The sequence below is a fragment of the Colletotrichum acutatum genome, assembly GCF_030867785.1.
Source record: "Colletotrichum acutatum strain CBS 112980 chromosome Unknown BDZ83scaffold_92, whole genome shotgun sequence".
Lineage (NCBI taxonomy): Eukaryota > Fungi > Ascomycota > Sordariomycetes > Glomerellales > Glomerellaceae > Colletotrichum > Colletotrichum acutatum.
In genome coordinates this window covers 12,974-37,911 of record NW_026849086.1, presented here as the reverse complement: position 1 = coordinate 37,911, position 24,938 = coordinate 12,974, and the positions used below count along the sequence as shown (strand labels likewise).

Below are 24,938 nucleotides of genomic sequence, written 5' to 3'. Positions count from 1 at the left end.
ATCCTCAAGGGTTGTCAAAGTGTGCCAAAATTGCAGGTCCGCTGCTACGGAACCACAGTGACTGGCCGCATCTGCACGATACGCTAATCTGCTGCGCTGCGCTAGTGTAACATAGCTGATCCCCTGGGCCGATCTCGGCTCTCGCGCCCATTGGCGAACTGGCCAGTCAGAGTTCACCAGTCTCCCAATTACCTAACCTTGCCAACTGATAAGAAACTGCATCGTGCCCAGCCACCAACGAGAACGCAGAGCAACGAGTCGGTGTGGTTCTGCCGTTTGCTGTTTGCTGTTTGCTGTTTGCTGCTTGCTGTTAATCTGTTCTTCCACGACAGCCCACATATGGTGCCACGGAGACGCCTTCTATCTGGGAAGCTGCAGTTCTTGACGCTGCCGGGCATACTTACCTCACTTTGCTTAGAATAGAGTCTTTGACTGGCGGGAAAACGAGGCTTTCGGTAGCCCGTGTCTTTCACCGTTTGGTAATACGCCCGCTCCTGTTGAGTCCTGACTCTTCAACCCCCCGACTTACTCGTCACCGTGTCAGGGTTCCGGGCCTCATGCCAAGCAAGCTATTGTGGAGGCGCGCTCCTCCGACACAACAGCCCGGCGGCATTAGTTCCGGTGGAATATCCACAGCCGGCGGCTTTCGACGGGTAATAAAACGAGCCTCCCACCACGGCCTGGTGGGGTCTGGAATCACCGCCAAAAGAGTCATCATTACCTACCTGCGTGCCAGGCTCGTGTAATCGATTCGCATAGCACGTCTGCTCGTCTTTCCAAGCACTCAATCGATGCATCTCACACGCAAATACCCTATTCAAAAGATCAACAGCTAGGCTGGAAGTTGAATGCCCACTTATTTGCTTCCCTCACAATATCATTATTGCATTGTCAAATGACATATCGAAAGCAGAGAAGCAGACCGTATGGTATTCCCGTAACTCCGGAGTCCTGCCTATTGGCATGACGCTGTGATCTCGTAAATCTATTCACACATAGCTGCCTTTGCTCCTAAGGCGCCGGGTTTTCTCTCACAACGCGCTTGATGCGCTTCTCGTATTCCGTCTTGTCCTTCTTGAAGAGACTGTAGGCCTCAGCCTGAGCGGGCGATTCGGGGTTGGGATCGTCGAGCAGGTTCTGAATGCCGAGCAGGATCTGCTTCACCGTGATGGCAGGCTTCCACGCCTCCTCCTCGTTCAAGATCGACAGGCAAACAGTGCCGGAGGGGTAGACGTTGGGATGGAACAGCGGAGGGACAAATTTGCCTGAGGAACTTCTGTCAGTTTACTGTATAGTTGCGAGCTTAGGGGTGTTTCCAACTCACACTTGGGTGGCTTCGTTGGGTACTCTGTTTCGCGCAGAATTGTCAGCAACCGGCTTTCACTCCACTGCCATTTCTCTGGGTAACATACCTTCGGGGAATGTGATTGTCAACTTGAAAAGGCCGCCCTCCCAAATCGTCTTCTCCTTGCCAGGAATACCGCACTCCCAGACCTTCAGGTCGAGGGTTCCAGTCGCCGCATTGCGCTGAGGCTTCGCGAAGAAACCAAAGGGGTGGTCCTTGCGCCACTGCTTGCTATAGCACAGCCAGATCAGTTAGGCATTGGTCGTGGAATCGGGGTAGCTGAACAACATACCGCTCCTCTTGAAGTCTGTTCTGGCAAAGCGACATCGTAGAGAAGTGTGATCGTTACTTAGAGTGTATGTGTCAGAAGTCGTGTGCGACGTCTGGCTCTCGTGTCGCAAAGATTGCGGTTGCGCACAATCGGGACGATTCTACCTTCGTATCGGGCAGTGGTCGAGGGATCGAGGCGTTCGGATGACGGAGATGTCGTAGAACGGTCACGCCAGTCGATGTAGAAGAGAAAAGTGGTAAGGCTGGGGAATTTCCGAGGATGGTTCGGTATGTAAAGGCAAAGCCGCAGCGAGTGGAAGTCGTCAACGAGTTACCTGAGGTAAGGCACCTTGCATCTGCCTCACTGAATGCGCCGCGTTGGAAGGCGGAAGATTTTCGGGGTAAGGGTACGTACCGATTTCGGTCAACCAACGGAAGGTGTGAGACCTAGTAAACGTGAGATGCCGCGGTACCTTCCGCAGGAGCTCAGGGCAGTTGGGAGTCCTGGAGGGGGGCGACTGGGGCGCGAGGCGGAACATCAGGTCGCCCAATGGACAAATGGGAGAAAGGACCCCGCCCTAAACCGCATTAGTCCAGCGGCGCGGGGTGCTGGGAATCTGACGTGGGGCTAATGGACCTGCCCAGATGCAAGACAACCCAGGAGCTTCAGGCCGATTCCTCGGCTTTCATCTGACAGTCCATCTTTCTGCACGTACGGATACAAAGGTGACAATCCCAGCCCAGTGCGACTGTCAATCTTGCCCCAGCCCTTTGGAGGCTGTCTATCACCTGCAGCGCCCCGAGGCTCCGGTTTCTGTCGCCTCTATACGAATGCGCACTGCACGATACCTTTGTCAAGACTGAACCCAAGCGCCTTTGATTTACTGCAGCACGCATCGTGTTGGGAAAGAAATCGCATCGGAGGCAATCTGCAAAGATGGAGAAGGACGGTAGCGCAGCCAGCGCCGGCAATGCCGAGGCGAAACCCGTGGTACCGCCAGTGGAAGAGACGAAGCCTACAACTGTTGTTGAGGATGTTCCTGATCCCGATGAAGACGATTTGGACGACTTGGATGGTGCGCCAGCCATACGGAACCCTCTGCCAGGCCTTGGAATACACTGACTCTGCTAGACATGCTCGACGACTTTGCTGCCGTGAATATGGAACCGAAGAGAGCAGCACAACCTGCTGCGTCAGCTACGAAGACCACTGCGGCTGGGCCAGGTAGACCCGCGACAGCTGTGGAAGACGATTCGGAAGACAAGACACTAGAAGAGATGCTGTCTTCCGACGATTTTGCTAAGCAACTTCAAGCTGGCATGGCTGACCTGATTGGAGAATTTGAGAAGAATGTGGGAGACTTTCAATGCATGCAGACTAAGATACGATTGCTAACCACTTACCATAGCCCGAGATGCAAGCGCAATTTGACAGCGTGTTCAAGCAGATTAGTGAGGCTGCGCAAGGAACGGAAACCTCTTCCGAAGGCGTGACCGGAGCAAAAGCGCCACCGCCGCCAGCGTCACCTTCATCTTCAGGCAAAGCTCCCGTTTCCGACCCCATTGCCGACGGTTCCTTCCAGGAGACTATCAAGAAAACCATGGAACGCATGCAAGCATCGGGACAACAAGCGACTGCAGCCGCGGCAGAGTCATCCACCGAAGATTTCCTCGCAGAGATGATGAAGCAGCTCGGCGAGGGCAACCTCGAAGGCGGCGGTGGCAATGAGGAGGAGTTCTCAAAGATGCTCATGGGCATGATGGAGCAGCTCACTAACAAAGAAATTCTGTACGAGCCCATGAAGGAGCTCAACGACAAGTTTCCCGAGTGGTTAGCAAAGAACAAGGAAAAGACGCCAGCAGAGGATCTCAAGCGGTACGAGGAGCAACAAGCGCTAGTCAAGGAGATCGTAGCCAAGTTCGAGGAAAAGACGTACGCCGATTCTAACGCGGCGGACAGAGAATACATTGTGGACAGGATGCAAAAGGTTGAAACCCCTTCCAAATCTGGATTTTCACGCGCTAATAGGAGACAGATGCAAGCTGCCGGCTCACCCCCGTCTGATTTGGTTGGTGATATGCCATCGGCGCAAGAAGCTTTCAGTGCAGACGAGGGCTGTAATCCCCAATAATTGGACATTCAGATGGAAGTCCTGGCAAATATGTTCCTACACAACCGATGCCTTGCTCCGTGAGTTTGCATATACACAGGAGCCATGGCGTATTCCGACCGCCGTTTAATGCCAAACGCCAAGCAGCAATCCCCAGATCCCAAAGCCAAATAGTCTCGTATAAACGCCACAAAGCAAATAGACCAGCCGTGATCAACGCCATGTTTTCAAGACATATCCATATCTTGTGAGGACGCGTCTGGCTGACTGCTTCCCTGTGATACCAGATTCATGAATAACGAGTCGTAATCTTCGTCGTCTGACAGGCCGTATGGATCTGACTGCATCGTTTTCAAGGAGCTAGTCTCGGGCTGCGCACCAGATGACTGATCGTAGGATAACAATAACGCATCGAGCTCGTCCTGCTCCTCCTGGGCGATGGCATCAACCATCATATCGTCAGAGTCATCAGGAATGCGTTGCGCACGCTCTTGGAGAACAGTTGCCGCGTCCTCGATATCTGCTTCGGAAAACATCGCGTTGCCTTCAATTTGCTTGGCATAATGCCGTTGCCGCATGTCGCGATCCCAGTCAGACTTGAGAAGCTGTGAGACACGTCAGTATGCCATACCACAGTCAATAGTGAAACCTTCACGTACAGTGCCCTCCATATCCCGCCGCTGGTATTGACGATCATCCGCACGCTGTCTTACGTTTTGGAGGAACAGCTTCCGCCTGCTCTCCTGCACTTCTTCGCGTTTCCGGACTATCGGGTTCGGTTTCGTAGCTCTTGATGCATATTTGAACTTTGGCTGAGGGATAGGGGAGGACTGTGTGTGTCGTACAGCGTTGTCATTGATTGGCGAGAGGGGCGATGACGCGCGAATGGGCGATGAAGAAAGAGGCGACGGGACTGTGGGCCTGAAATCCCATGTCCGGTCGCTGAAGATGGGTACGGGTCCGGCGACGGAGAACATTTCGGAGCTTTGGTTGACGTCTGGTGTCTTGTCTTGTTGCATAGAGTTGTTGTCGCGAGCAAATGAGTGATCCTTGTGTGCAAAGTTGAGTGTTGGTTGTGCTGTCTTCAAGGTGTCGAGCTCTGGAGCTGAAGCTGGATTTGCAGTTGTCGCCTCTCGCAGGCTGCTTAATTGGACCACGGCGCGGAAGGGTGTCATTGAACGCGACCTGAACGCGGTTGAGCTAAAGACGTTTTGCGCCACACTACATGTGGCTTGAGGGGGCGATGACACGTGAAATCCACTTTTGAAGGGTCCCCTCTCGGCCCAGTGATGGATCATGCAGAAGCAGTTAAGTACGGTTTTCTGGGCTGGACCTGTCCCGGCGGTTTCCGAACGGACCCCGAGGTAAGGATAAACGTGGCGCTCGACGAATGAAAGCGACCGTCTAGAGCACCACCGTTCCCCTACACAGTAGACCCCAACGATATGGCAGGCGCAGGCGCAGGGCCAGAAAGATAGAGGAAGAAAAAAAAGTCCAGAAGAGTTGACTGACGACATGACATTCGACTAATTAGCTCTGGACCGCCCCCAAAGCAACTCGATCCCTTGAAAAACGACTCCACTATCTGTAGCGACTGTTGGGAAAGTCCATATCGAGACTTGCCTCTTTGCATGCAAAAGCAAACACCGAATCTCAACATTTAAACTCGTAGAATGAGCGTCGGCGCTAACAGTTCTCCTGTTTGTCTTATCGTCGGCGGCAGTCGGCCAGCGTCCAGATGAAAGCCTTTACCACCTTCTCGCTCCCATTGCGCCGGCTTGCCACTCGAAAGCCATGGACCTGCTCCAGCTGTCGTGGAGGCCCGTTGGCGCAGCAGTCTAGCCGGGCACAACAGCAGCAACATCAACGATTTAGCAACACCGCACGCGGGTTCTCTTCCACGACCACGAAAGCCGCGATAAACCGGGCCATACCGAAGACCAGCGGTGGTAAGAAAGGTGGTCGCGTGTGGCTTCTTGCTTCAGGCGGTGGCGCTGCGACGGCGGGTGTCCTTGCCTTCGGCGACGACATCAAGTACGGCTACGACGCGGCAGAGCGAGCAGGCCGTGTTGCGGCTGCGCTCGCAGTATGCATTAATGAGTAAGGAGACCCCCTTTCAGAGAAGCACACTCCCATGATGGTTTTTGCTAATACAATTGCAGCTACCGAACGACTCTCAACCAGAAGGAAACGATTGACGACCCCGAACTAGCAAACAAAATCTTAAAAGACTGTCACCAGCGATGCGCTGATCGAACATTGAAGGTTCTGGAGAAGAATGGTGGAATTTTCATCAAGCTCGGCCAGCACCTTGTAAGACCCCCCTATTCTTCGGTTTCTTGTAGCTCTGGAGACTAATACAACCCCCAGAGTGCTATGAATTACCTGCTCCCGCAAGAATGGACAAACACCTTCATTCCGCTGCAAGACAAGTGCCCCGTATCATCCTTCGAGTCGATTGAGGAAATGTTCCGCAAGGATACTGGAAAAGAACTCTGGGACTACTTCTCCGAATTCTCAAACGAACCGATTGGTGCCGCGTCTCTGGCTCAAGTACACACCGCTACAGTGAAGGACAACGGGATGCCTGTGGCTGTCAAAGTACAGCACCCGGGACTAGGCCAGTGGTCACAACTCGACCTGGCCCTGACACGGTTCACATTCTCCACGCTCAAGCGCTTCTTTCCGGAATACGATTTGGAATGGCTCTCTAAGGAAATGGATATCTCGCTGCCGAAGGAATTGGACTTCAGAGAAGAAGAGCACAATGCTAATCGTACGAGGGAACATTTCGCCAAGCTGCCCGAGCACCCTCTCGTCGTCCCTGGTGTATTATGGTCGAAGGAGCGGATTCTGGTTATGGAGCGGGTATCAGGACACCGATTGGACGACCTCGAGTACCTCGACGCCAACGGTATTGACCGAGACGAGGTTTCCGCCTGTCTCGCGCGCGTTTTCAACGAAATGATCTTTGGCCACGATGCACCCTTGCACTGCGACCCCCATGGCGGCAACCTGGCCATTCGAAAGAACGAGTCCAGACGCGGCATCCGAGGCGGCCACAACTTTGACATCATCCTCTACGACCACGGCCTTTATCGCGAAATCCCCCGCGACCTGCAGCGCTCCTACGCCAAGATGTGGCTCGCCGTCATCGATGGCGACATGAAGCGCATGCGCAAGTACGCCAAGGAGGTCGCCAACATCAACGACGACCAGTTCCCCCTTTTCGCCTCCGCCATTACTGGCCGCGACTGGAGCGTCCTCAACAGTGAGGGCTCCGTTTTGCAGACACGCACGGACGACGAGAAGAAGGAGATGGGCGACGCACTACAGGAAGGCCTGATCGTCGACCTCGTCCAGCTCCTTGGCCAGGTCCCGCGCATTATCCTCCTCATCCTCAAGACCAATGACCTCACCCGCAGCCTGGACGAGAATCTACACACCCGCCAGGGTCCGATCCGCTCATTCATGATCCTCGCTCGGTACTGCACGCGGACCGTCTTTGAGGAGCAGCTCGAAGACCTGAAGCAGCGGGGCTCGCTGCTGTGGCCGCCTAATACATTGCGCCTCATGTCCGCGTGGATCGGCTTCCTGAGGGTGGAGTTCAAGCTTGGAGCCTTTGAGTGGTATCTAAGCGCTAAGAGGGCGTTTGGATTCAAGGGCGTTGAATTCGCGGCTCCGGGCATGTGATTGTATTTGATACCTGGACATATGTAGAGCTTTAGACTTGTAATTTGACCGTTAGATGAATGTACTAGACAACACTTTTCATGCCTTTTCTGCCTAAAAATCTTTGCTAGTTTGAAGCGTGGGTCTAAGTTGCTCTGCGATTACTCTATCTGCCGCAATGAATTCCCAATCTAGAAAACAAATGGACTGAAGAGTCAGTCCGCATTGAATATAACCTAGGTAACACTTCTCACATGGTATCATTGATCTAAGTCTCTGGCTATAAACCTCTCTTCCCAGTTTGCATCAGCGTGAGCATACCCTCATAGCCATCCAAGCATCGTCTGACATATTGGTCAGGTGACTACATCGAATAACCCGCTTGATTACTGGCCCGAGGAAAACGATGTGCCAATAATAGTTATATTGGATTGGACATGGTACAGGAGACAGGCATGCATAACTGAAATGACAGGTGTGATGACCTGCAACGTTCGCGAGTGTTTCGATCCAAAGGATGGGCCAGAATAGCAGCCTTTGTACACAGCAGGTAAAGTGCAAAAGTGACCAGCAGCAATGTGGATATAGATGATCATATCATAGGATTGGTATCATGGGGTAGGTACTGAATATGGATGATGAGGTAAGTACCACCAGAAATCCATGGGTTAATAGGAAGATTATTGAGTTTAACAGTGTTCTCATTATCGCCTGCATGCGCCAGACCTATTGACTAAGATACAACGCTCGACTCTTTCATATTCGCTAGCCGGCTCCATCCTAAGCGATAAGGTGGGGGGTATCGGTTCGTAAAAACATCATTTACATGTTGTCGAGACGCTCCTTGGCGGACTCCTTAGCCTCGTCAGAGACGTTGGGGTTCTTCAGAGTGCTGAGAATAACGTGTTAGCAACCAGTCGATGCAAAATGCTTAAGAAATGGGAAAGACGCTTACGCCTTGAGGCCACCAGCAACGTTGCCAGGGTTCTTCTCCTCATTGTCGCCGGCCTTGGGGACATCGCCGCCGTTGAACTCGTTCTCGAGCACCTTCTTGGAGTTCTGCTTGGACTCCTCAGAGGTGTTGGGGTTGTTGATGTTGGCCTTGTGGCCGCCGGCAATCTGGGCTTCGGTGGGCATATTGAAGGTTGGGGGTTGGTGACTGAAGGTAGAAAGGTGGTGTTTGCTATAAAGCTATTGGAAGTTGTTGGAATTATTTGATTGTTTGTTGTTGTGATGATGAGAAGAAGGCAGGTATGTTCCAGAGGTGTTGGATTACCTCCTTCTTATACATCTTCTGGACTCATCAGTATGCCCCCTTTTGACCTAGTCGAGCTCGAGCTGCAGGACGACAGATACACCAAACAAAGCTAAGCTTCAACCCATTCCCCAGACCGCCATCAGAGCTCGTGGTGCTATCCGCATGTGTTGGAGCGGGCAGCTTCAACGTAATTGATGTCATCATTGAATCTACCCCTCATGTACATGGCGTTTTCACTTCGACACTAGAGAATTACCCATAGAACCCAAGCAATCACGATACGGACCTTGTGAAAAGATACATCTTCCTCTAACCCCCTCTGCATAAGGGAAAGAAGCAAGACGTGGAATCAACTCATCCGAGCTACGGCAAGGCTACCGGGCCAACGACTGAGCGGTCTGAACTGTATAGACCTAGTCCCGGCAGCTCCCTCGTAGACAAGTGGCATTCACCCATTCTCGATCATCGATCAAGAAGTCATGACGTCCTTGGTTTCCCTTCTGTGCTTGTGCCCAAGGGGAAAGAGGTCGTTCCCCCAGACTGAACGAGATCGAGATGGTACAAGTCGGTGCGTCGTGGCTTGAATGATGTTGCATGTTTCTTATTCCGCTACGCCCAAGCGGTCGTACTTTGCGTGCCTGGAAAGAGGTTTTAGACATGACTTTCCGTAAAGAGGCACACGTTGTGACAGGGGGGCCGGCGCCGGGGCGAAAGTTGTGGAGGAGGGGCGGGAAGAAAGATGATAGATCGGTCTTAAAAGAAGCTACTGGCTGTGACACGGTGACAGCCTCAAGGTCGCAGCTTCGTGTGGTTAACATGGTTGGTGGTATTGGTTAAGGAAACAGCAGTGCCAGCCCTACAATCCCCTACGACGTTACACTTCACAATTAACGGGAGACGCGGGGTCGGGGAGGTAAAGGGACGGACAGCACTAGGGGAATTCGGTTCATGCCCGTCCGTCCGCCCCTCCCAATTAGGTATCCTTCCGGTCGATTGAGGCGGGATGAAGTCAGATCGACCGATGACGCTAGCGGGGAAACGGCATAGCAGAGGGAAGGAAGCGTAGCAAACACTCCGGGAAGAGGTTCTTTGGGGAAGTGGCCAAGCCGGTGTTCGAGATATGGCACCTCTTTGCAGGAGCTTGGAGCCTTGAGAAACCTCAAAGCAACCAATCTGGAACAGCTCTTTGCTTGATCGAGGCTCGAACCGCCATGCTAGGTACTTTGGGACGCATGTAAGGTAGATCGATCTGATCTAGGCTGCACTTCTCGGCCACCCAACCTTGCCGTCATGACCAAACACCATCGTCATTACTTAGGCGGAAGAAGAAAGGAAGCCTTCATGCTCGATGCACTATTACATCCACCTAACTAATTCCCAGCGATACTTCATTCAATCGCCATCTGTTGGACCTTGTTATGGAGATGCCAATGCCAAATAATTTCACTGGCTGTAGGACTTCACCCAAACGAGGTTCGCCGTGAATGGCCTGACCCGGTGACAAGGACAAGAATGAGATGAGATGCTGATGTGATGGACATCTGACCCCGCCAAAGAGTAAATGCGATTGTTAAACCTCCGCCAAAACGGGCAACGTAAGATCGAAATCTGACATGGCAATCTAGGAGAGGAATGCAAGGTACCGCCCCAAGCCCAAAGCTTGCCAAGATCCAGCCTCCAAGTAGGTATTAGCCCAAAGCAAATAGCATCAAAGCCGCTTCTAGACCGTGCAAGGGGCCGAGATGTGCGGGGGGCTGTGGCCTATGGGGAAAGCTGATCTTGTGCTCATCTTGCGTGAGTCTGTCTGTGTTTGCCAAAAAAAAAAACCCCCCCCTTGCGTTTTAGATAATCCCATCATAACAAAGCTTCGTCCGTACGCTAAGAGCATTACGGCGTGGTGCCGCTAGGCTGGTAGTGCGGCTGCACATAAGGGCCAAGAGGTGATGATTCATCGGCTTTGGTTGGTGATGTCAATGACTGGTCGAGCTAAGCCGGGCCAAGACGCATTCACGCAAATATGCATATTGCGGAGAGCACAGACTCCCCACGGCAGGAGCTTCTTGTCCGGAGGGAATGAGGGGAGATGCAATGATCTTTGCGTCATGATCGTCAGGGGAAGGAACATGAAAGAAAATGTGAGATGCGCATGGATTCATAGATATGTAGAACTGGGACACCTCTCATATTCGTGGATTAGGCCGTTTCTTACCATCCTCCCTCATTCTCTCTTCCTCCGATTGATGGATGTTTATCAGCGTGTTAGGCTATCGGCCATTCGTCTTGGGAAGACGCTGCCAAGTTCAATGAGTTCGATGTGGTAGTGATTCCAGCCAGCCATAGTTGACACAAGGCCATCCTCAGTGTTCATTCGACACCAATCACCCGATTTATCGCCGTGCGCCGCTTAGAAACACGAGATACTTAACTGCCGGCAGTTGAGAAAACGTCAAGAGTCGTGATACTCCACGTCATGTACGGATGCCGCTTGTATGATCAGGAATCAGCCGCAGATAAGGTCCATCGCCTTGAATAGTTGTATAGGAGCCGCGTGTTTTAATAGCGAATGAGACGAGGATGGACATGTGTGTTTCTCGCGGCTCAGTGGCCCGCCGGGTTATGTCGCCCACAACCGTAGCACTCGCGGACCACTCAGTTTTCGACTAATGCATCGCGTCTGTTTCCGAGTGAGACCATTAGGCCTGGCGTAAGACTTTCTACCCTCCCAGCTGTTTTTGTACGGATTAGAACGACCCTATCAAGCCCAAGTACGTGTTGCGAAAAGTCCCCGAGCTGTCCACGGTCATGAATAGATCATCTTGAAAGGAAGAGTAAGCTATTGTAGCAGGCCCATTCTGTTTGTGCCATGTAATGAGAGGCCTCTTCACCGCGATGATGTCTATCTTCGGTGACGATGCATCTTTCAGGCGAAGTTATTGACAGCGCAAGAATTGTCCGCGCCAGAAACCATCGAACGAAGTCGGTGAAGTCAGCCGCTCGGCTAGTGCCGCCGCGGTGCTCATGTCAGATCGGACTTACCGTCCAATCACCACTCCCAGCGCGGCTGTCAGGGAAGAACATACCCACCCTGCCGCGTGGCTGAGCTGAGGCTTCGCTCTGGCCCCTGCCTACTCCCAATCCGACTACACTCCATCCCGTCTCAATTCCCCCGTCCTCGCCGGACCGTCGGCATCCCATCGCAAACCAAACCAAACCAAACCAAACCCTCCTTCCCGTCAATTCTCACAATAATCCTTCAATAGAGCCTCAGCTGATGTAACCACACATCAATTCAAATATTGAAACGAGGCTGAGAAACAAAACACCACACACACATCACTGTCGTGCTGACCCCCATCCACCACTCCAAAATGACATCACCGGACGCCCCCGAATCCCAACCGGGAGCCATTAACTACGTCGCCGGCTTCCTCCTCGTCGGCCTGGCATGGGGCTTCACGACCCCGTTTATCCGCCGCGCCGCAAAGGACCACAACCCGCCCCCGCACCCGGTCCTCGACACCGACGCCGTGAAGAACAGCTGGCTCCGGAGCCGGGTGTACGGCGCCTTCTTCGGCGTCGTCGATCTGTTGCGGAACCCGCGGTATGCCGTTCCGCTGCTGATCAACTTGACCGGGAGTGTTTGGTTCTTCCTACTCATTGGACAAGCTGGTGAGTACCTTTGACGTTTCCCTTCATTCAGGGCCTTTCCCTTAGGGGTAGAAAAACAGTGCAGGAAAAGAGTCGTGTGAATAACGGCAAACATGCTAGAATTGAGTTTGACGGTCCCCATCGTCAACACCTTGGCGTTTCTCTTCACTGTCATTGGAGACTGGTGGGTTGAGAAGAAGGTCATTAGTCGAGGTAAGTGCAGACGGTCCAAAGACAAGGAAGCTCCCTTCGATTGGCTACGATGGCTAAATGTGCAGCAGAAACCTTGGTCGGCATGGTGTTGTCTCTTTCAGGAATAGCGTTATGCGTGCACAGCAAGACGAAGTATTGATTCTGAACCTCTATGGTTTTTGGGGGCCGCTTTTTTTTCCGAGAAGAGACAAGGTGCATGCATGAGATCTGTATATATCGATGTCTCGCTCGAGGTGCATGATGCAAGATGTGGTGTTTGGCATTTTCGATCCATGTAGAATATGTGTAATAAATATATACAGTAGAAGCGAACAACGTGCCTGCGCCAGGCAGCTTCAGTCATCTTATCTTCTACCGTTTCGCAATCCATTTCTTCTCTCCCATTATCAGAACCCTCTTCTCTGTAGTCGTTGGGTCTACCTGGACCTTTTTCCTGTTCAAGCGCGTCCAGCCCGCCAATGAAAAGCTCTGAATAATGCACCCCGTCGAAGAAAGAATAAGGAAACAAACAAACATTATCGAAACGCTCGCTTCGTAAATGGTATCCTCCATGCGCCGTTTATGTCAAAGGTCCCCAATTCTCGATGCTGTCAGAAGAAACATTACTTTTTGGTCTTGAATCATCAAACATCCTCAGTCGTCTCAACTTCGTCTCATGAATATCGCGACGAAGAGCCTTCATGGTCGACGTGCGCGGAGCCAGCGCTGCACACCTCGTTGGCTTGGGTCCTCGGCCGTCCAGCGGCCTATTGCGGCATCGGATGCCTGCAGTTCGTTGTAGATCGCCTCGTCGGTGATGGTAGCGAGCTCCTAGATGTCTCCTATTAGTCCAAGGCGCCCCCGTACTCCCAATACTGTCAATGTGCCATCGACTTACAGCTCTAAGCTGTTGATCACACGCTCTCAGATGCGATTGACTCCTCGAGTTCGGTCGCGCGCCCTGCAGAATGCCATCCCTGTTGGTAACCCATCGCTGCGCAGCAGCTTGTCGCAGATAGATCTTTTGACACTCGTGTCTCCTCGAGAATGCGTCGAGCAAGCATCTGCAAAATCAAAGTCAGCTTGCTTGCTCCAAGATCGACCGGAAGAGCATGTCATACTGCCTCAGCTCCGCCTTCTCCTGCTCAAGGGTCCCGCCACTTGCTTGTGGAACGCTGGTGTCGGCGGCGCAGTTGAGAATGTGCTGCCCGTCGAGGGAGCATTGACGTAAAGCCGCCCAACCTTCTGTGTAATAGTCCTCCATGTTGTTGGGATCCGTGGGTGCTGCTGCGATATAGTATTGCAAAGTACGGAAATCGGAGAGGACTTCGGCTACTCTCGTCGTTCTGTAGTCGTTCACTAATAAGAAAATTAGATCTAAGCGTACCAAAAGACCCTCTGTCATGAGAAGTATATCGTATGAAGGGTCTCTGACGGATAGCAACTTACATCCGTCCATTGTAATAGTACGTAGGGTATATCAGTACTCTTAGTAATCAAAGGAAATCCGGTATGAAGGAAAGAAGTCGAGTGAAAAAAAAGATCAGATAGGAAAGATTAGTGCCAGATTAGCGAACGAGTGGCTATTACTTCCGAAGACCATGAAACACTGGATGGAGCATGATGATCGACATCAAACTTGAACGCCACGCTGTTTTCCTTTTGTATGTTCTGGACGGCCTCCCAAGGACACGAGAATTCAACCGCGAAGGTTTACGGAGCGTAGTCCGAATCAAGGTCAAGCCTGGCTCCCGTCAGGAACCATGAACCAGAACCCATGCCCGGGTCCTTCGAGCGGAGGGAGCCCCATAGGGATGCATGAGCTCAGTGAGAGGGTTGTGTCCAATGAACCCTTGGTTCATCTGGACGGACACCCACGCCCCCCCCAGTTCGCTGTTAGGGCTAGCTGACGAATCGGAAAATACACGCCGGGGCCCTGGCAGTTGGGATGGCTTTGCAAGCTCAAAGCTAGACGGAGACCCTAGCCAAGCTGGTGGCATACCCCCGGTTCCCTGCACGATGATGCGATAGAGACACTTGTCTGGATATCCTGGAGGTCCAGGAGGCCTTGGAATGATGCCAACTTGCGTCTTGAAAGCCTGTAAGACCACGTTCCAGCCCTGGACGGCTATCAGAATTGACGATAGTCTGGCGTGTAATGTGGGCAGGTCAGCATGCGGGATCATGGCTGCGGCCACTCAACATGGGCCGGACAAGGCTGCATGGGATGTGAGACCTGGGCCGGGGAAAGGGTGGGAAGATCTGGGACGGTAGGATGGAACGAGCACATGGTCTTCGACGGCAGGCAGCCGGGGGAAGAAGAAGATGGGATGACGGAGTAAACAAAAACCACAAAAAAACCAACGAGCCTCCATCAAACCCATCGAAAGTGAGTCTTTTCTCCGGTAGAACGGACAGGTCGGTGACAGGGATGCGGAATAAGGTAAGGCTGGTGGATCTTCAGCTGCATCCACACTAGACTTGGCGGCCGGAATAGGAAACGGGCTGGAGCTTTGCATGCAGTGCTGCTCCACAGCTTCGTGGCTTGACGGGGATACTAACCAATCAACCGTCAAAACTGTGACGTTCGCCCACGACTGGCACGTTTGGCACGTTTTATTCCAGCTGAACCAGTATCGTAAAACCGTCACCCGCATTAGGCCCCCGTCCCCGTTCCCCTTTGCGACCTAGCAGAAGGCTGACTGGGAGACTCGAGAGGTGTTTTCCTTACGGCACTCGATTGCTGTGAAAACGACTGGTCGGGAGCTTTTGGGGGCTGATATCTCCAGCTCTGACTCGGGACGCCATCTTCCTCGAGAACCGTCATCCATGTCTCGGCCTCGTGAACTCTGCAGCCCCCAATAAAGGAAATATGGCTTTGCATTTGCACAGCATTTCTGACTTCGGGTCGCTGAGCAATCAGGAGCTCTCAATGGACCAACCTGCAATTATTAATGTCCTTAATCATCTGCAATTTTTGCTTTTTTGTAGAAGTCGACTCACTTAATACCACTGGCCGCCCTATGAGACCGTTTCACGACACCTTGACAGCCTCATGGGAGTATCCGACGCCCGTTGTTTGATATTGCTCCCACAGTTTGACTGGGCCATACGAGCGCTCATATTTTCTACTGTCTCATATCTCCTCGTCAAGGTAATGTCCGGCGCAAACTCCGTGAGTCACGGTATCCGCTGGCCTCGGGCAAGCCATGACTTTCCCAGCATGCCTACCTGATCAGCCCTCAGCCAAGCCACAAATCGCAGTACAAACGCTTTCGCATCAATAGCCATTGGATTGATCATGGCAGCATCTTTCAAATATCTTCTATAGTGGTTGGTAGGCTCGCTAGTAGTACAATCGTGTGCGGGGATCTCGGTTCGCGGGACTTTAAGCTTGATTCTCATCTGCAACATCCCGCAAACTTCATGCGTGATCTGGCCTGTCGACGCATCAGTGTCACTTTGGACTGAGCATCCGCCGCACCAACCATTCTCAGCTTCCACCGGCCGGAATGTGTTTCTTCCACCTCAGTCCTTCTCCGCAATCGCCTGTAACCGCTCGTCGATCTCATCTTCGGTCAGGATGCGGAAGCCGGGATCGGTGCCCTCCTTGCCGTCCGCACGAGGTCCCCCAACAATGCCAATCTCGATCTCGCCCTTCTTGAAGTCCATGCTCAGGACAGTGCTGAGCGTCGTAATGGCGAGCTCAACAACTTCCGTCCAGTCGCCGGGGGCGTGCTCCTTGTTGCGCAGCTTCTTCTCGAGGTGGTTAAGAGCCTCCTGTTGCTTGGGACCGGCCGCAGTACCCTTGTAGCCAATGTAGTATCCGGCGGGATCGCACTTGAACAGCTGAGGTCCGAACTCAGAGTCCAATGAGATGAGCGTCGTCGCAACACCATACGGGCGCATGTAGGCCTAGGCCACTCGTCAGTTTCTGTTCTCACCGCCACCTCGACGTTTGTATTCTGCTTACTCTTTGTGTGTAGACCTGGCTGATGTTGGCCAGCCTCTTTGCCAAGGCATCGGCGGGCATTTCGTAGCCGTACTTGTAGCGGAACTCTGCTGCCTCGCCCTGGGCACGCTGGGAGAAGGCGCGGGCATCGGCGATGGAACCCGTGATCACACATCCAACAGATGGAGAGAGCTGGAAGAGATGGGAGACGGAGGCGGGGTCGATGAGTTTATCCTTGTAACTGGGTCAGTCCCTCTCCCTCTACGGTCATCTCAGCTGATTCTCGACCTACAGGGACCTTCTTCTGAGACAGGACAACGGCGCAGTCCTTGCCTCTGACACCTATCGACATGATGTTGGCGGCTGTGATTGCCTTAAAGGCATACTCTATTCAATATCGTTCCGTCAGTCCCATCGACTACTTCCAGACCAGGTCGGTTCGAGCCCCGCATGACGGCGTCACCACAGGGAGGGGCAATCGGAGATTCGCAGGAAAGGAGACTGTGCATACCGACTTGGTACAATCTTCCCTGCTCGGAGAAGATCGTGATGTGTCGGTCGTAAGCTGAGCCACCTGATTGAGGGGAGACATGTTAGCTATGGTGGGCATTCACATGTGTTGAGGTTAGCTATCCTGGGACGGACGTACCCGACATCTTGGCGGTATTGTTGTGGTTGTGTTGATCAAATTACGTTGAAGAAAATCGTGGCCGGCCGTCAGTTCCTCGAACGAGTCGTTGATGGGTGAAAGGTGGAGGTGGATGTCGTCAATGAAGTCGGGGTTGAGCTCTGGCGGAGCTCTTGGATGTCGACGCGTTTGCAGGAGCTTGCCTGGAGCAGAGGCAACGACAGCGGCGGGAAGCTCCAGACCTGGGCTGGAAGGCTGAGTGGATGCCTTGAACCTGGGGTCCATTCTCTAAGGCAACAACTCTCCCACGACGCAAAGCTTACATAAGGCAACGCCCATAGCTGCTCACCTCAGCACGTGCTGAGTCTAGGTACCTTAACACTGGAGCGGCACTTTCCAGTACGTACACTGATTGACCAGGGAGCAGCGGGGCACCCCTGCCCAGTGGGAACGACAACGCATCTCTGCTGCCAAAAATTTGGCAGGGCGGTATTCAGAGCCAGAAAAAAAAACTACTGGGACCATTCCCGATACTCTCTTTTCAAGTGTCAAGCACCACCAATTGCGCCCAATAGGACTGCGGTACACGAGGCCACAGCATTCCAATCGAATAAGCCAATCGCACGTGGAAAACATTGAAGCGGCCCAATTCTGTATTTGTTGCTTGTCTCGTCAGGCCAAACGCGCAGAAACGCAAATTCCGATCCAGCAGCGGCCCGAGAAAGCAGCAGCGCCCCTCCCCTCCCTCCAGAGAAAATCCGAAAGACAAAGCCGTTCACAGCAAAGAGCAAAAAAAGAGGGTGTGCCCGCTGCCCGTCATGTCCTCCGCACCAAACGTCCCGGCCTGGAAACGATTGGGCCTCAAGCTCAAGCAGCCCGCATCCGGCGCAGAGATTGGCGGCCCTGCTCCTGCCGAGGGATCGAAGCCCAACGGGCAACAACACCTCGACCGGGACCCCAGCGGTCCCGTCGTCAACGCCGCCTACGCCTCGCCGGCCGCCGCCGCCGCCGCCAAAAGGAAACGTCTCGATCAGCCTACTCCTCCCCCTGCGTACAACTCCAACTCCCCCTTCAAAAGGACCCGCACCGACGGCGACAGCAATGCAACGCCGACCCTGAGGAAGCAAAAGTCCGTGACCTTTGCCGACGACGTCAAGAAGACCACCACCGCCGTCGACCCCAAGAAGAACAAGAAGAAGAGCAACAAGCCTGCCAAGCCAGCGACCCAGCAGCCGACTGCCGATATCAAGCCCTCCCTTGAGTACCTCAGGACCTGGAAGTCCGCCCGCCAGTCGTGGAAGTTCAACAAGAACCACCAAACGATCCTGATGAAGCGGGTATTCCACGCCGATGCGATCCCGTCGAGCGATATTGGTACCTTTTACGAGTACATCCAAGACCTCAAGGGCTTCACCCGGTCGAGGCTGCGGGAGACGGCGGCGGAAGTGAAGAAGGACGACGCCGAGAAGGGCAAGGCTGCCTTTCCCGTAGGCACGCCGGACATGGACTCGAAGCAGTCAGAGTACGAAAAGGTACTGGCTGGTCTCATGCAGCTCGGCAATGGCTCCGGCTCCAAGAGGAAGCGCTTCGACGAGGCCGGCTTCGTGTCCAAGTCTACAGATGTTGCCATCACCCACAGGGTCATCAAGCGCATGCGTGCCGAGACGATATTGGAGGAGCTGTCTGACAGTGAGGATAGCGATGCCATGACCATTGATACCGAGGAGACGGCCCCTCCTCCCCAGGCGGCTGCGGCTCAGGAGGATGAGTCTGCTGACAAGCGGGTCAAGCTCAACGATGGCACAACGAAGGAGAAGGCTCCTCGCCGTCGCAAGAGACGCACCAACGTCGACGATTCGAGCTCTGAGGAATCGTCTGATTCAGACTCCTCAGACTCGGACAGCGACAGCGATTCCGAAGATGAGTCGGACAACGCGAGTGAGGTGCAGCGCCAGGCTGCTCAGCGAGAGGCTGAGACTTCGAGTGAATCTTCCTCGTCGTCGGAAGAGGAGGATGACAGCAGCGAGGATGATAGCGAGGAAGAGGAGGAGGCCCCCAAGAAGCGGACAGGGACGAAGAAATAGTGGCACTAATCAAATGTCTGTCCCAGTACACTACCTCGATGTCAGGATATAGAGGATGTTATGTCTATTTATTTCATTAGGAGCAGACTGAGTCTCCATCAAAGGGATACCCACGAGTTTCTACCTCCACTCAAGAAGAATACAATCTGGTGAACCCAGCCTTGGGCGGCTGCAACCAGTTTCTCTCGTCATACTTGTTCCCCTCTCCCTCAATAACGTGGAACGTGTAAATGATGCGTCCCTTCTGGCTCAAATTTTTCTCGCTCTTGTGCAGCAAGTTCCCGTGAATCAACACCAAGTCGCCAGCCTTGACCTCCCCGGGCACATACTTGCCCTCCCCAGCCTTCTCCTCCTCGGTCGCCTTCTCAGCGCCGTACACATCGCCAGGCGGGAACCGCGGGCCCTCATTGTCCACCATCTCCGTCCCCGCGTTGCCGGCCTTGCGCACGAGCCGGCTCGACACGGGCGCCCAGCGGTGCGAGCCGGGGAGGAAGCTCAAGCACCCGTTCTCGAGCGTCGCGTCCTCGAGAGCGTACCAGAAGCCTACAGCGGACGGCGGATCCGTGTACAAAAAGGTAGAGTCCTGGTGCGGGGGCACGGCGCCGCCAATCTCGGGCTGCTTGCAGATGATCATGCTCTGCAGGCATCGCGGGTCCCGGAACCCGAGGCTGCGGGCCACGGCGGCCGGTTTACCTCGGACGGGGCCGCTCCCAGTACCGCCGGTAGCAGAAGACGCGGGGTCCGAGATGGCGGCGAAGGGCGGGGAGAGGACGTGCAGGTAGTGGCCAATCTTGTTGATGGCACGGGCCTTGGGTTTCACGAGGTTGCCCTCGTCGTCAAAGGCGTCCTCCTCAAAGAAGAAGCGGACCTTGTCGCCCGAGGAGAGAAAGTAGTCGTCACCGACGTGGTCTGCCTTCTCGCCGGTGGAGAAGCGCGTCATGGGGTGGTCGCCGAGGGAGAAATTGTCCAGCAGGGAGTGGGTCTCGGCGAGGAGGCCGGAGACCGTCTCCGGGGATAGGGCGCCGGGGATGACGAGGTAGCCGTCGCGGTGGAAAGATTCGAGCTGCTCCGGGGTGAGACCCTCGTCTTGTGCGGGGAACGTCATGGTGATAAGTCGTGTGTAGGTTGATAAGAGAGAGCGGTCGAGCTCGGATCGCAAGATTTGAGAGGATTGAAGCTATTTTGATGTTTCTGAGCGAGAATGCTTGAGAGGAGCCAGTTGTTTCTCGTGAGGTTTGGCAAAATCGCATGGGCTCATTTGAGTTTCGCAGTGGCGCACCGTTTGATATTGGGCGGGAGAGATGGTTATGTGAATGCGGGGATGCGGCGGGTCCCGAATAGGTACATTAGCCCGCGCTTATCTACATCGCCTCACTGCGTCACTTTTTGACATTCATCACCACTTGAAATCCAGCAGAAGGTAAAAGTCGTGTATTCTGTGTTGTATACCTGAATTATTTGGCGCATATACCAGATACACCCTTCTCGTCAAATCATCTCAAGCCGCTGTAAAATATCAAGTATGAAAACTCCTTCGTCATGTAAGCTAACGGGAAGGGAAAAAAAAAACACATGCACCCCCCTTGAAGGCAAATGAAGACGCCGGTTTTCTGTATGCGCGACGGTGCGAAGCTGATTCTGGTCTCAATCTTTGGTCGTTGGACATGTCGGTTACGGCATGGGGTCGTTGAGGAACTCGTAGCCCTCCTCTGGCGGAAGCAAAAAGGCGGAAATGGCCAATCCAGCGGCACACAGGATCGAAATTGAAGCGCTCACGGTACACAGGATCCAAGAGGAGTCCAGGCCCCAGCCAGGAACCTGGAACTGCTCGTCGTTGTCGTAAAGGTATGCCTGTGAGGAAGAACACTATATTTAGCGCTGCTTTCTCGTGTCCGGCGCATTCAGTAGACCACTTACCACAATACCCATCAGCGTGAACTCGATGGCCGCGACGAATACCAGGAGCCCGCCAAGAACTGTCCAGCCCGTTTCGCGCTTGTATTTGCCGCCGCCCATGATGACAAGAAACGTGACGATGGACGCCAGATGCAGGATGGTCGAGAAGGAGGCGAGGAAGCCGACAGAGCGCCACATGGAACAGAAATAACGTTCGCCATTTGCACACAACTCCTCGGTCGGAAACACCTGACAAGGCTCGTCGAACCCAGTGGAACAAGATCGATGGAGACCGATGTGTTTTGAGTATTCCTTGCCCTCGGCGGTCGTTACGGTGTAGGTAACCCAGTGGGGGAGCGTAATAGACGCAATAATCATTGCCGTCGCTAAATGTACAGGTCAGCATCGCCCACGAATTTCCATATCATTTTGGAAGCATTTGTTATCGTTCCTCCCTTCTGTTGTGCCATAGCTGTGTGTCGTCGCAGGCCTCCGAGCTGAGGTGCGCTCATAAAAACAGCGATGACGATGCTGGGTGGATCCCTCTGCTTTTGGCTTCTCGGGGGGCGGGCGCAAGGCAGAGATGCTACTTACCAGCGACAAAGGCCACAAGGGCGGCGCTGTAGACGGAGACTCGTGTCATCTTTGCGAATCGATAGCTGTATAGGAACAGGTCACTGTAGAGTGTAGCAAAGTCGTTGTTGTCTTCTTTTCCCTCCTTTCTGCCTGGGAAGAAAAGAAGATGGGTGAGGCAAGAATTGCAGATGGCCAAATTGCCTTGGAAGGAACAACTGGATCTGGGATGGGAAAGCTGGGGGGGTTGTCTATCAGCGATTGGTGGTGGCCAGACCGGTCGTCGTTATGACGCTACTTGCCTGATTCGGGAAGCCGTGGGCAAGGACGCGCGAGGTGTGGTGGGCTTGCAACAAAGGTTACGTAGGAAAGGTACATTGGTCACCATACATTATAATGCAAATCAAATGTAGCTTTCCGCGACAGCAGGAAAATAGCTACAGGCAGTTGCAGCTAAGAGTTGCAGCGAACATGCATGTCACGGGGGCACCTGCCACACCATCCTGCTCTTGTCTCTGCTCTCACATCCCACCCTCTTGCTGTGCTTTACTGCCACTGCTTGCTGCTGCTGCTGCGGCCGTCACCTCTCATCTCACAGATCACCACCTGCCCACTCCCCGCTACTGCAACCGCCGTGTTTCTGACCAGCAAAGATTCCCCTGCTTGGGTGCCATCGCTGGCTTAGTGTCGACCCGAAATTGTTAGTGATGGACAAAGCACCATCTCATCTTGCTTTCCCTCACCTTAGCGACACCTTGGTCTTCACCGCTCGATCCTGCACGGATCACCGTCTGAAGGAAGCTCAAGCTATCGCTCTCTGGTGCAGTCCAGCTTCGTCGCAGCCCGACTTCTTGCCCACCAGCAACTCCGGGGAGAACACGCTGTCAGGAAGACAGATGCGCCCGTAAGTCATTATACGAATGTCGTTGGATTCAGAAGTTCGGAACAGATATTCCAGACGACGAAATTGAAGCAATGTGGCCTTCTTACACGACTGCCTAAACCAACTTGGCCTGCCGTGCTATTGCCTGCGAAACCCCAGCTCTGTCAGACGTCTGAATGGTGGGGGTTGCGGAGTAATAAACAACAACAAGATCGTTATCTGCACCCGCTCTCAGAGTAACGCATGTCCAGACTGCCAGACCAACCTGCAAAACCGGCCGACTCCTAGCAGCAGCAAAAAAAACCAATGCATGCCAGGTTGCTGGTTGACATCCATTATGTCGGCTCCGGACTTACCGTTCCGCCGTGTTTCCATCAGCTCAAGCCCAGCCTCGAAGAATTATCATTCGCTCTGTTCCGATCACGACGGAGCCCTGCCGCTAAGCTGCCTTGGCATAATACGCCTACGGATAGCTTGTGCAAGCACCAGAAATTGAGTCTACGCCAGATCGCCGATCGTCGTTGAATGCCGATACCTGAGAACTCAAATCAGATTGTCAACCCCCTTTGTCAACACTGCTTGCCTCCATCTGGAATTCTACAAAATGGTGTAGGCCGTCGATGCTATGGAAGATAAGCCTTTCCTGTTTCCGGTACATACGTGGACCGCGCGAGTTGCCGGCCGTTGTCACGGCCTCCACGTGCTGGCGTGCGTGTTGGCCGCTGACCTCACCTCGGTGAAGCCGTAAGTGTTCGGGCCACACGATATCTCCGGTTCACTAGCCCAGGGTACAATTCGAAGGTGCCTGTGCCGCGGGGAAGCATGGGCGCTGAGGCTCTGGGCCACGATGACAGCCGCGCCAAGCTGCATAATTGCAAGGAATCAACGATTGCGAAAGCGACTACAATGAGCGACAACACGCAGTTCCTCTCGTTTTCTTCGATTTGCGACCCTTTGGGCTCTTGGTTTGACTAAAGTTGCTCCTGATCAAATATTCTCACACGACGGCATGGTACTCGCAAACCTAAGATATCCACGACGGCGTGGTCCGTCCTCTTTCCCTGGCGAAGCGCAGACCTGACGCTGGTATCCGTATATGGTTGGCTCCGAAACCAAGTGCACCAGTTATTATTGTTCATCTCTAACTGCCGCACACTCACAGAGTTGGAGAACCGTGTTGCTTATGGGCACCTTGATTGGCCAAATGCTGTCTCTCGACAACTCGCCATTTCTTCATTGTGAATACGCCGATTACCCGCAACAAATTTGGGCTGAAGATGCACGCGCCTCGAGAAAGACTTTGTGTCGCAAATCACAAACTGACAGCTGGAAATTCTGCAATTGCAGAGTCACGGCAACCTTCAAGATCCTCTGCACCGAGAGCGGATCACTGCTCCATCCATCAAGCGGAGACCGGGCCTTTTGCGGTCTTGTCAATTGCTTGGGGCCAGGGTGCTGGCTGTGAGTGCCCTGGGCGATCTGTTTACCCTAGAAAAAGTTCGACCGAAATCTCCGCAGAAATCCGATCTGCGATCTCAACAATAGCAAAACGGCGTATTCTAGAATGTTTTGCGGCTTTGCTAGGCAGCTGCAATAGGTAGCCAGCTGAGGCGGTCAAGCGGGAATTAATAACAAAAAGTCTACTCGGAGCTTCATTTTCAAGGGGTGGTCGATTCTGGCATATGTCAGAAGCACGCATCATCGCGAGGCTAGGCCGCATCGATATCCAAAATCCATGCTTGAGAAACATCGAGGGATCATAGACTCGCGGAACCCCACCAGAAAGACCAGGCTCGGGTTGCTTGTGATGCCGACCTCCTATCGCGCTTGGGGCAAAGCCTCTTTATCGCCCGTATCTTTGTTCGGTCTGTCTGGTCTGACTCAATTGCCCGGAAGCGGTGGGAGCGCCATCTACGTCCACAATCCTCATCCTATGGAAGAAGGGTTGTGTCGTCCCTGGCTAGCAAGCCTATTCTTCCCGGATCTGATTACCAACCCATGCTTTCTCGGGAACCATTCACCGCGCTTCGTTCGATCACGCCAGAGGCAGGGCATGCAGAGCCATCCCTCCAACGCGCGACATGCCGCACCAAAGATGGGTTTATCGGCCAGTCAAGGAACCGGATCGGGGCGAGCTACCCACAACGCCTGAAGCTAAGTCAAGGGTAGCCCCGAATGGAGGGGACAGCAATTAAGGTGAGTTTGGGAAGGTCACCTCGCTTCAGCGCAGGGTCCTCGGTCTCTCTACAATAACTTACGTAGTCCATTTTTGTTTTCTTCCTCTTTTACTTGGCCGCGCGCTTCGGACAAAATCCCATAATCCCCCGAGCTGCGAATCTTGAACGTCATGGAATTCTTTCACACCCTTGATCTTGACTCTTGCTGCTCCCCGCGACTCAATTTTAGGTGATTCAAGCCCAGCTTCG

The 24,938-nt window shown here is 53.5% G+C and overlaps 13 protein-coding genes across 13 annotated transcripts; 6 read left to right on the top strand and 7 right to left on the bottom strand.

Moving 5' to 3' along the window:
* Positions 1–904: 904 nt before the first annotated feature.
* BDZ83DRAFT_456351 (SUMO-conjugating enzyme ubc9) lies at positions 905–2,089 on the bottom strand. Its single transcript, XM_060503199.1, has 5 exons — positions 1,898–2,089; positions 1,638–1,707; positions 1,413–1,576; positions 1,325–1,348; positions 905–1,265 (listed from the first exon to the last, which is right to left on the bottom strand). Exons 2-5 carry the CDS (start codon positions 1,670–1,672, stop codon positions 1,012–1,014), a joined length of 477 nt encoding a protein of 158 aa, XP_060361690.1. The 5' UTR covers positions 1,673–1,707; positions 1,898–2,089; the 3' UTR covers positions 905–1,011.
* Positions 2,090–2,276: 187 nt separating this feature from the next.
* BDZ83DRAFT_456300 (Pex19 protein family-domain-containing protein) lies at positions 2,277–3,928 on the top strand. The gene is made up of 2 exons (XM_060503198.1): positions 2,277–2,968; positions 3,025–3,928. Exons 1-2 carry the CDS (start codon positions 2,750–2,752, stop codon positions 3,745–3,747), a joined length of 942 nt encoding a protein of 313 aa, XP_060361689.1. The 5' UTR covers positions 2,277–2,749; the 3' UTR covers positions 3,748–3,928.
* Positions 3,929–3,953: 25 nt separating this feature from the next.
* BDZ83DRAFT_584750 (uncharacterized protein) lies at positions 3,954–4,703 on the bottom strand (the record flags this gene model as incomplete). Its single annotated transcript, XM_060505790.1, has 2 exons — positions 3,954–4,331; positions 4,386–4,703. The coding sequence occupies 2 exons, from the start codon at positions 4,701–4,703 to the stop codon at positions 3,954–3,956; spliced, it is 696 nt and encodes a 231-aa protein (XP_060361688.1).
* Positions 4,704–5,043: 340 nt separating this feature from the next.
* On the top strand, positions 5,044–7,607 carry BDZ83DRAFT_631339 (ABC1 family protein). Its single transcript, XM_060508900.1, has 3 exons — positions 5,044–5,826; positions 5,889–6,039; positions 6,097–7,607. Exons 1-3 carry the CDS (start codon positions 5,465–5,467, stop codon positions 7,417–7,419), a joined length of 1,836 nt encoding a protein of 611 aa, XP_060361687.1. The 5' UTR covers positions 5,044–5,464; the 3' UTR covers positions 7,420–7,607.
* A 474-nt stretch (positions 7,608–8,081) lies between these two features.
* Positions 8,082–8,757, bottom strand: BDZ83DRAFT_705597 (conidiation protein 6). Its single transcript, XM_060511510.1, has 2 exons — positions 8,354–8,757; positions 8,082–8,290 (listed from the first exon to the last, which is right to left on the bottom strand). Exons 1-2 carry the CDS (start codon positions 8,533–8,535, stop codon positions 8,221–8,223), a joined length of 252 nt encoding a protein of 83 aa, XP_060361686.1. The 5' UTR covers positions 8,536–8,757; the 3' UTR covers positions 8,082–8,220.
* A 2,978-nt stretch (positions 8,758–11,735) lies between these two features.
* Positions 11,736–12,849, top strand: BDZ83DRAFT_631332 (uncharacterized protein). The gene is made up of 3 exons (XM_060508899.1): positions 11,736–12,325; positions 12,425–12,517; positions 12,586–12,849. Exons 1-3 carry the CDS (start codon positions 12,025–12,027, stop codon positions 12,654–12,656), a joined length of 465 nt encoding a protein of 154 aa, XP_060361685.1. The 5' UTR covers positions 11,736–12,024; the 3' UTR covers positions 12,657–12,849.
* On the bottom strand, positions 12,850–13,926 carry BDZ83DRAFT_631329 (uncharacterized protein). Its single transcript, XM_060508898.1, has 3 exons — positions 13,618–13,926; positions 13,395–13,560; positions 12,850–13,327 (listed from the first exon to the last, which is right to left on the bottom strand). Exons 1-3 carry the CDS (start codon positions 13,899–13,901, stop codon positions 13,196–13,198), a joined length of 582 nt encoding a protein of 193 aa, XP_060361684.1. The 5' UTR covers positions 13,902–13,926; the 3' UTR covers positions 12,850–13,195.
* Positions 13,927–15,877: 1,951 nt separating this feature from the next.
* Positions 15,878–17,355, bottom strand: BDZ83DRAFT_456186 (proteasome A-type and B-type). Its single transcript, XM_060503196.1, has 5 exons — positions 17,098–17,355; positions 16,960–17,022; positions 16,741–16,835; positions 16,470–16,682; positions 15,878–16,411 (listed from the first exon to the last, which is right to left on the bottom strand). The coding sequence occupies exons 1-5, from the start codon at positions 17,102–17,104 to the stop codon at positions 16,025–16,027; spliced, it is 765 nt and encodes a 254-aa protein (XP_060361683.1). The 5' UTR covers positions 17,105–17,355; the 3' UTR covers positions 15,878–16,024.
* Positions 17,356–17,894: 539 nt separating this feature from the next.
* BDZ83DRAFT_584833 (uncharacterized protein) lies at positions 17,895–19,160 on the top strand (the record flags this gene model as incomplete). Its single annotated transcript, XM_060505800.1, has 1 exon — positions 17,895–19,160. One exon carries the CDS (start codon positions 17,895–17,897, stop codon positions 19,158–19,160), a length of 1,266 nt encoding a protein of 421 aa, XP_060361682.1.
* A 40-nt stretch (positions 19,161–19,200) lies between these two features.
* Positions 19,201–20,445, bottom strand: BDZ83DRAFT_456099 (uncharacterized protein). Its single transcript, XM_060503192.1, has 2 exons — positions 19,275–20,445; positions 19,201–19,224 (listed from the first exon to the last, which is right to left on the bottom strand). The coding sequence occupies exon 1, from the start codon at positions 20,263–20,265 to the stop codon at positions 19,291–19,293; it is 975 nt and encodes a 324-aa protein (XP_060361681.1). The 5' UTR covers positions 20,266–20,445; the 3' UTR covers positions 19,201–19,224; positions 19,275–19,290.
* Position 20,446: 1 nt separating this feature from the next.
* On the bottom strand, positions 20,447–21,856 carry BDZ83DRAFT_456098 (uncharacterized protein). Its single transcript, XM_060503191.1, has 3 exons — positions 21,651–21,856; positions 21,078–21,442; positions 20,447–21,011 (listed from the first exon to the last, which is right to left on the bottom strand). Exons 1-3 carry the CDS (start codon positions 21,697–21,699, stop codon positions 20,832–20,834), a joined length of 594 nt encoding a protein of 197 aa, XP_060361680.1. The 5' UTR covers positions 21,700–21,856; the 3' UTR covers positions 20,447–20,831.
* A 1,639-nt stretch (positions 21,857–23,495) lies between these two features.
* BDZ83DRAFT_456154 (uncharacterized protein) lies at positions 23,496–24,112 on the top strand. The gene is made up of 2 exons (XM_060503193.1): positions 23,496–23,611; positions 23,675–24,112. The coding sequence occupies exons 1-2, from the start codon at positions 23,609–23,611 to the stop codon at positions 23,975–23,977; spliced, it is 306 nt and encodes a 101-aa protein (XP_060361679.1). The 5' UTR covers positions 23,496–23,608; the 3' UTR covers positions 23,978–24,112.
* Positions 24,113–24,917, top strand: BDZ83DRAFT_456170 (uncharacterized protein). The gene has a single exon (XM_060503195.1). It carries the CDS (start codon positions 24,248–24,250, stop codon positions 24,662–24,664), a length of 417 nt encoding a protein of 138 aa, XP_060361678.1. The 5' UTR covers positions 24,113–24,247; the 3' UTR covers positions 24,665–24,917.
* The last annotated feature ends 21 nt before the right edge of the window (positions 24,918–24,938 follow it).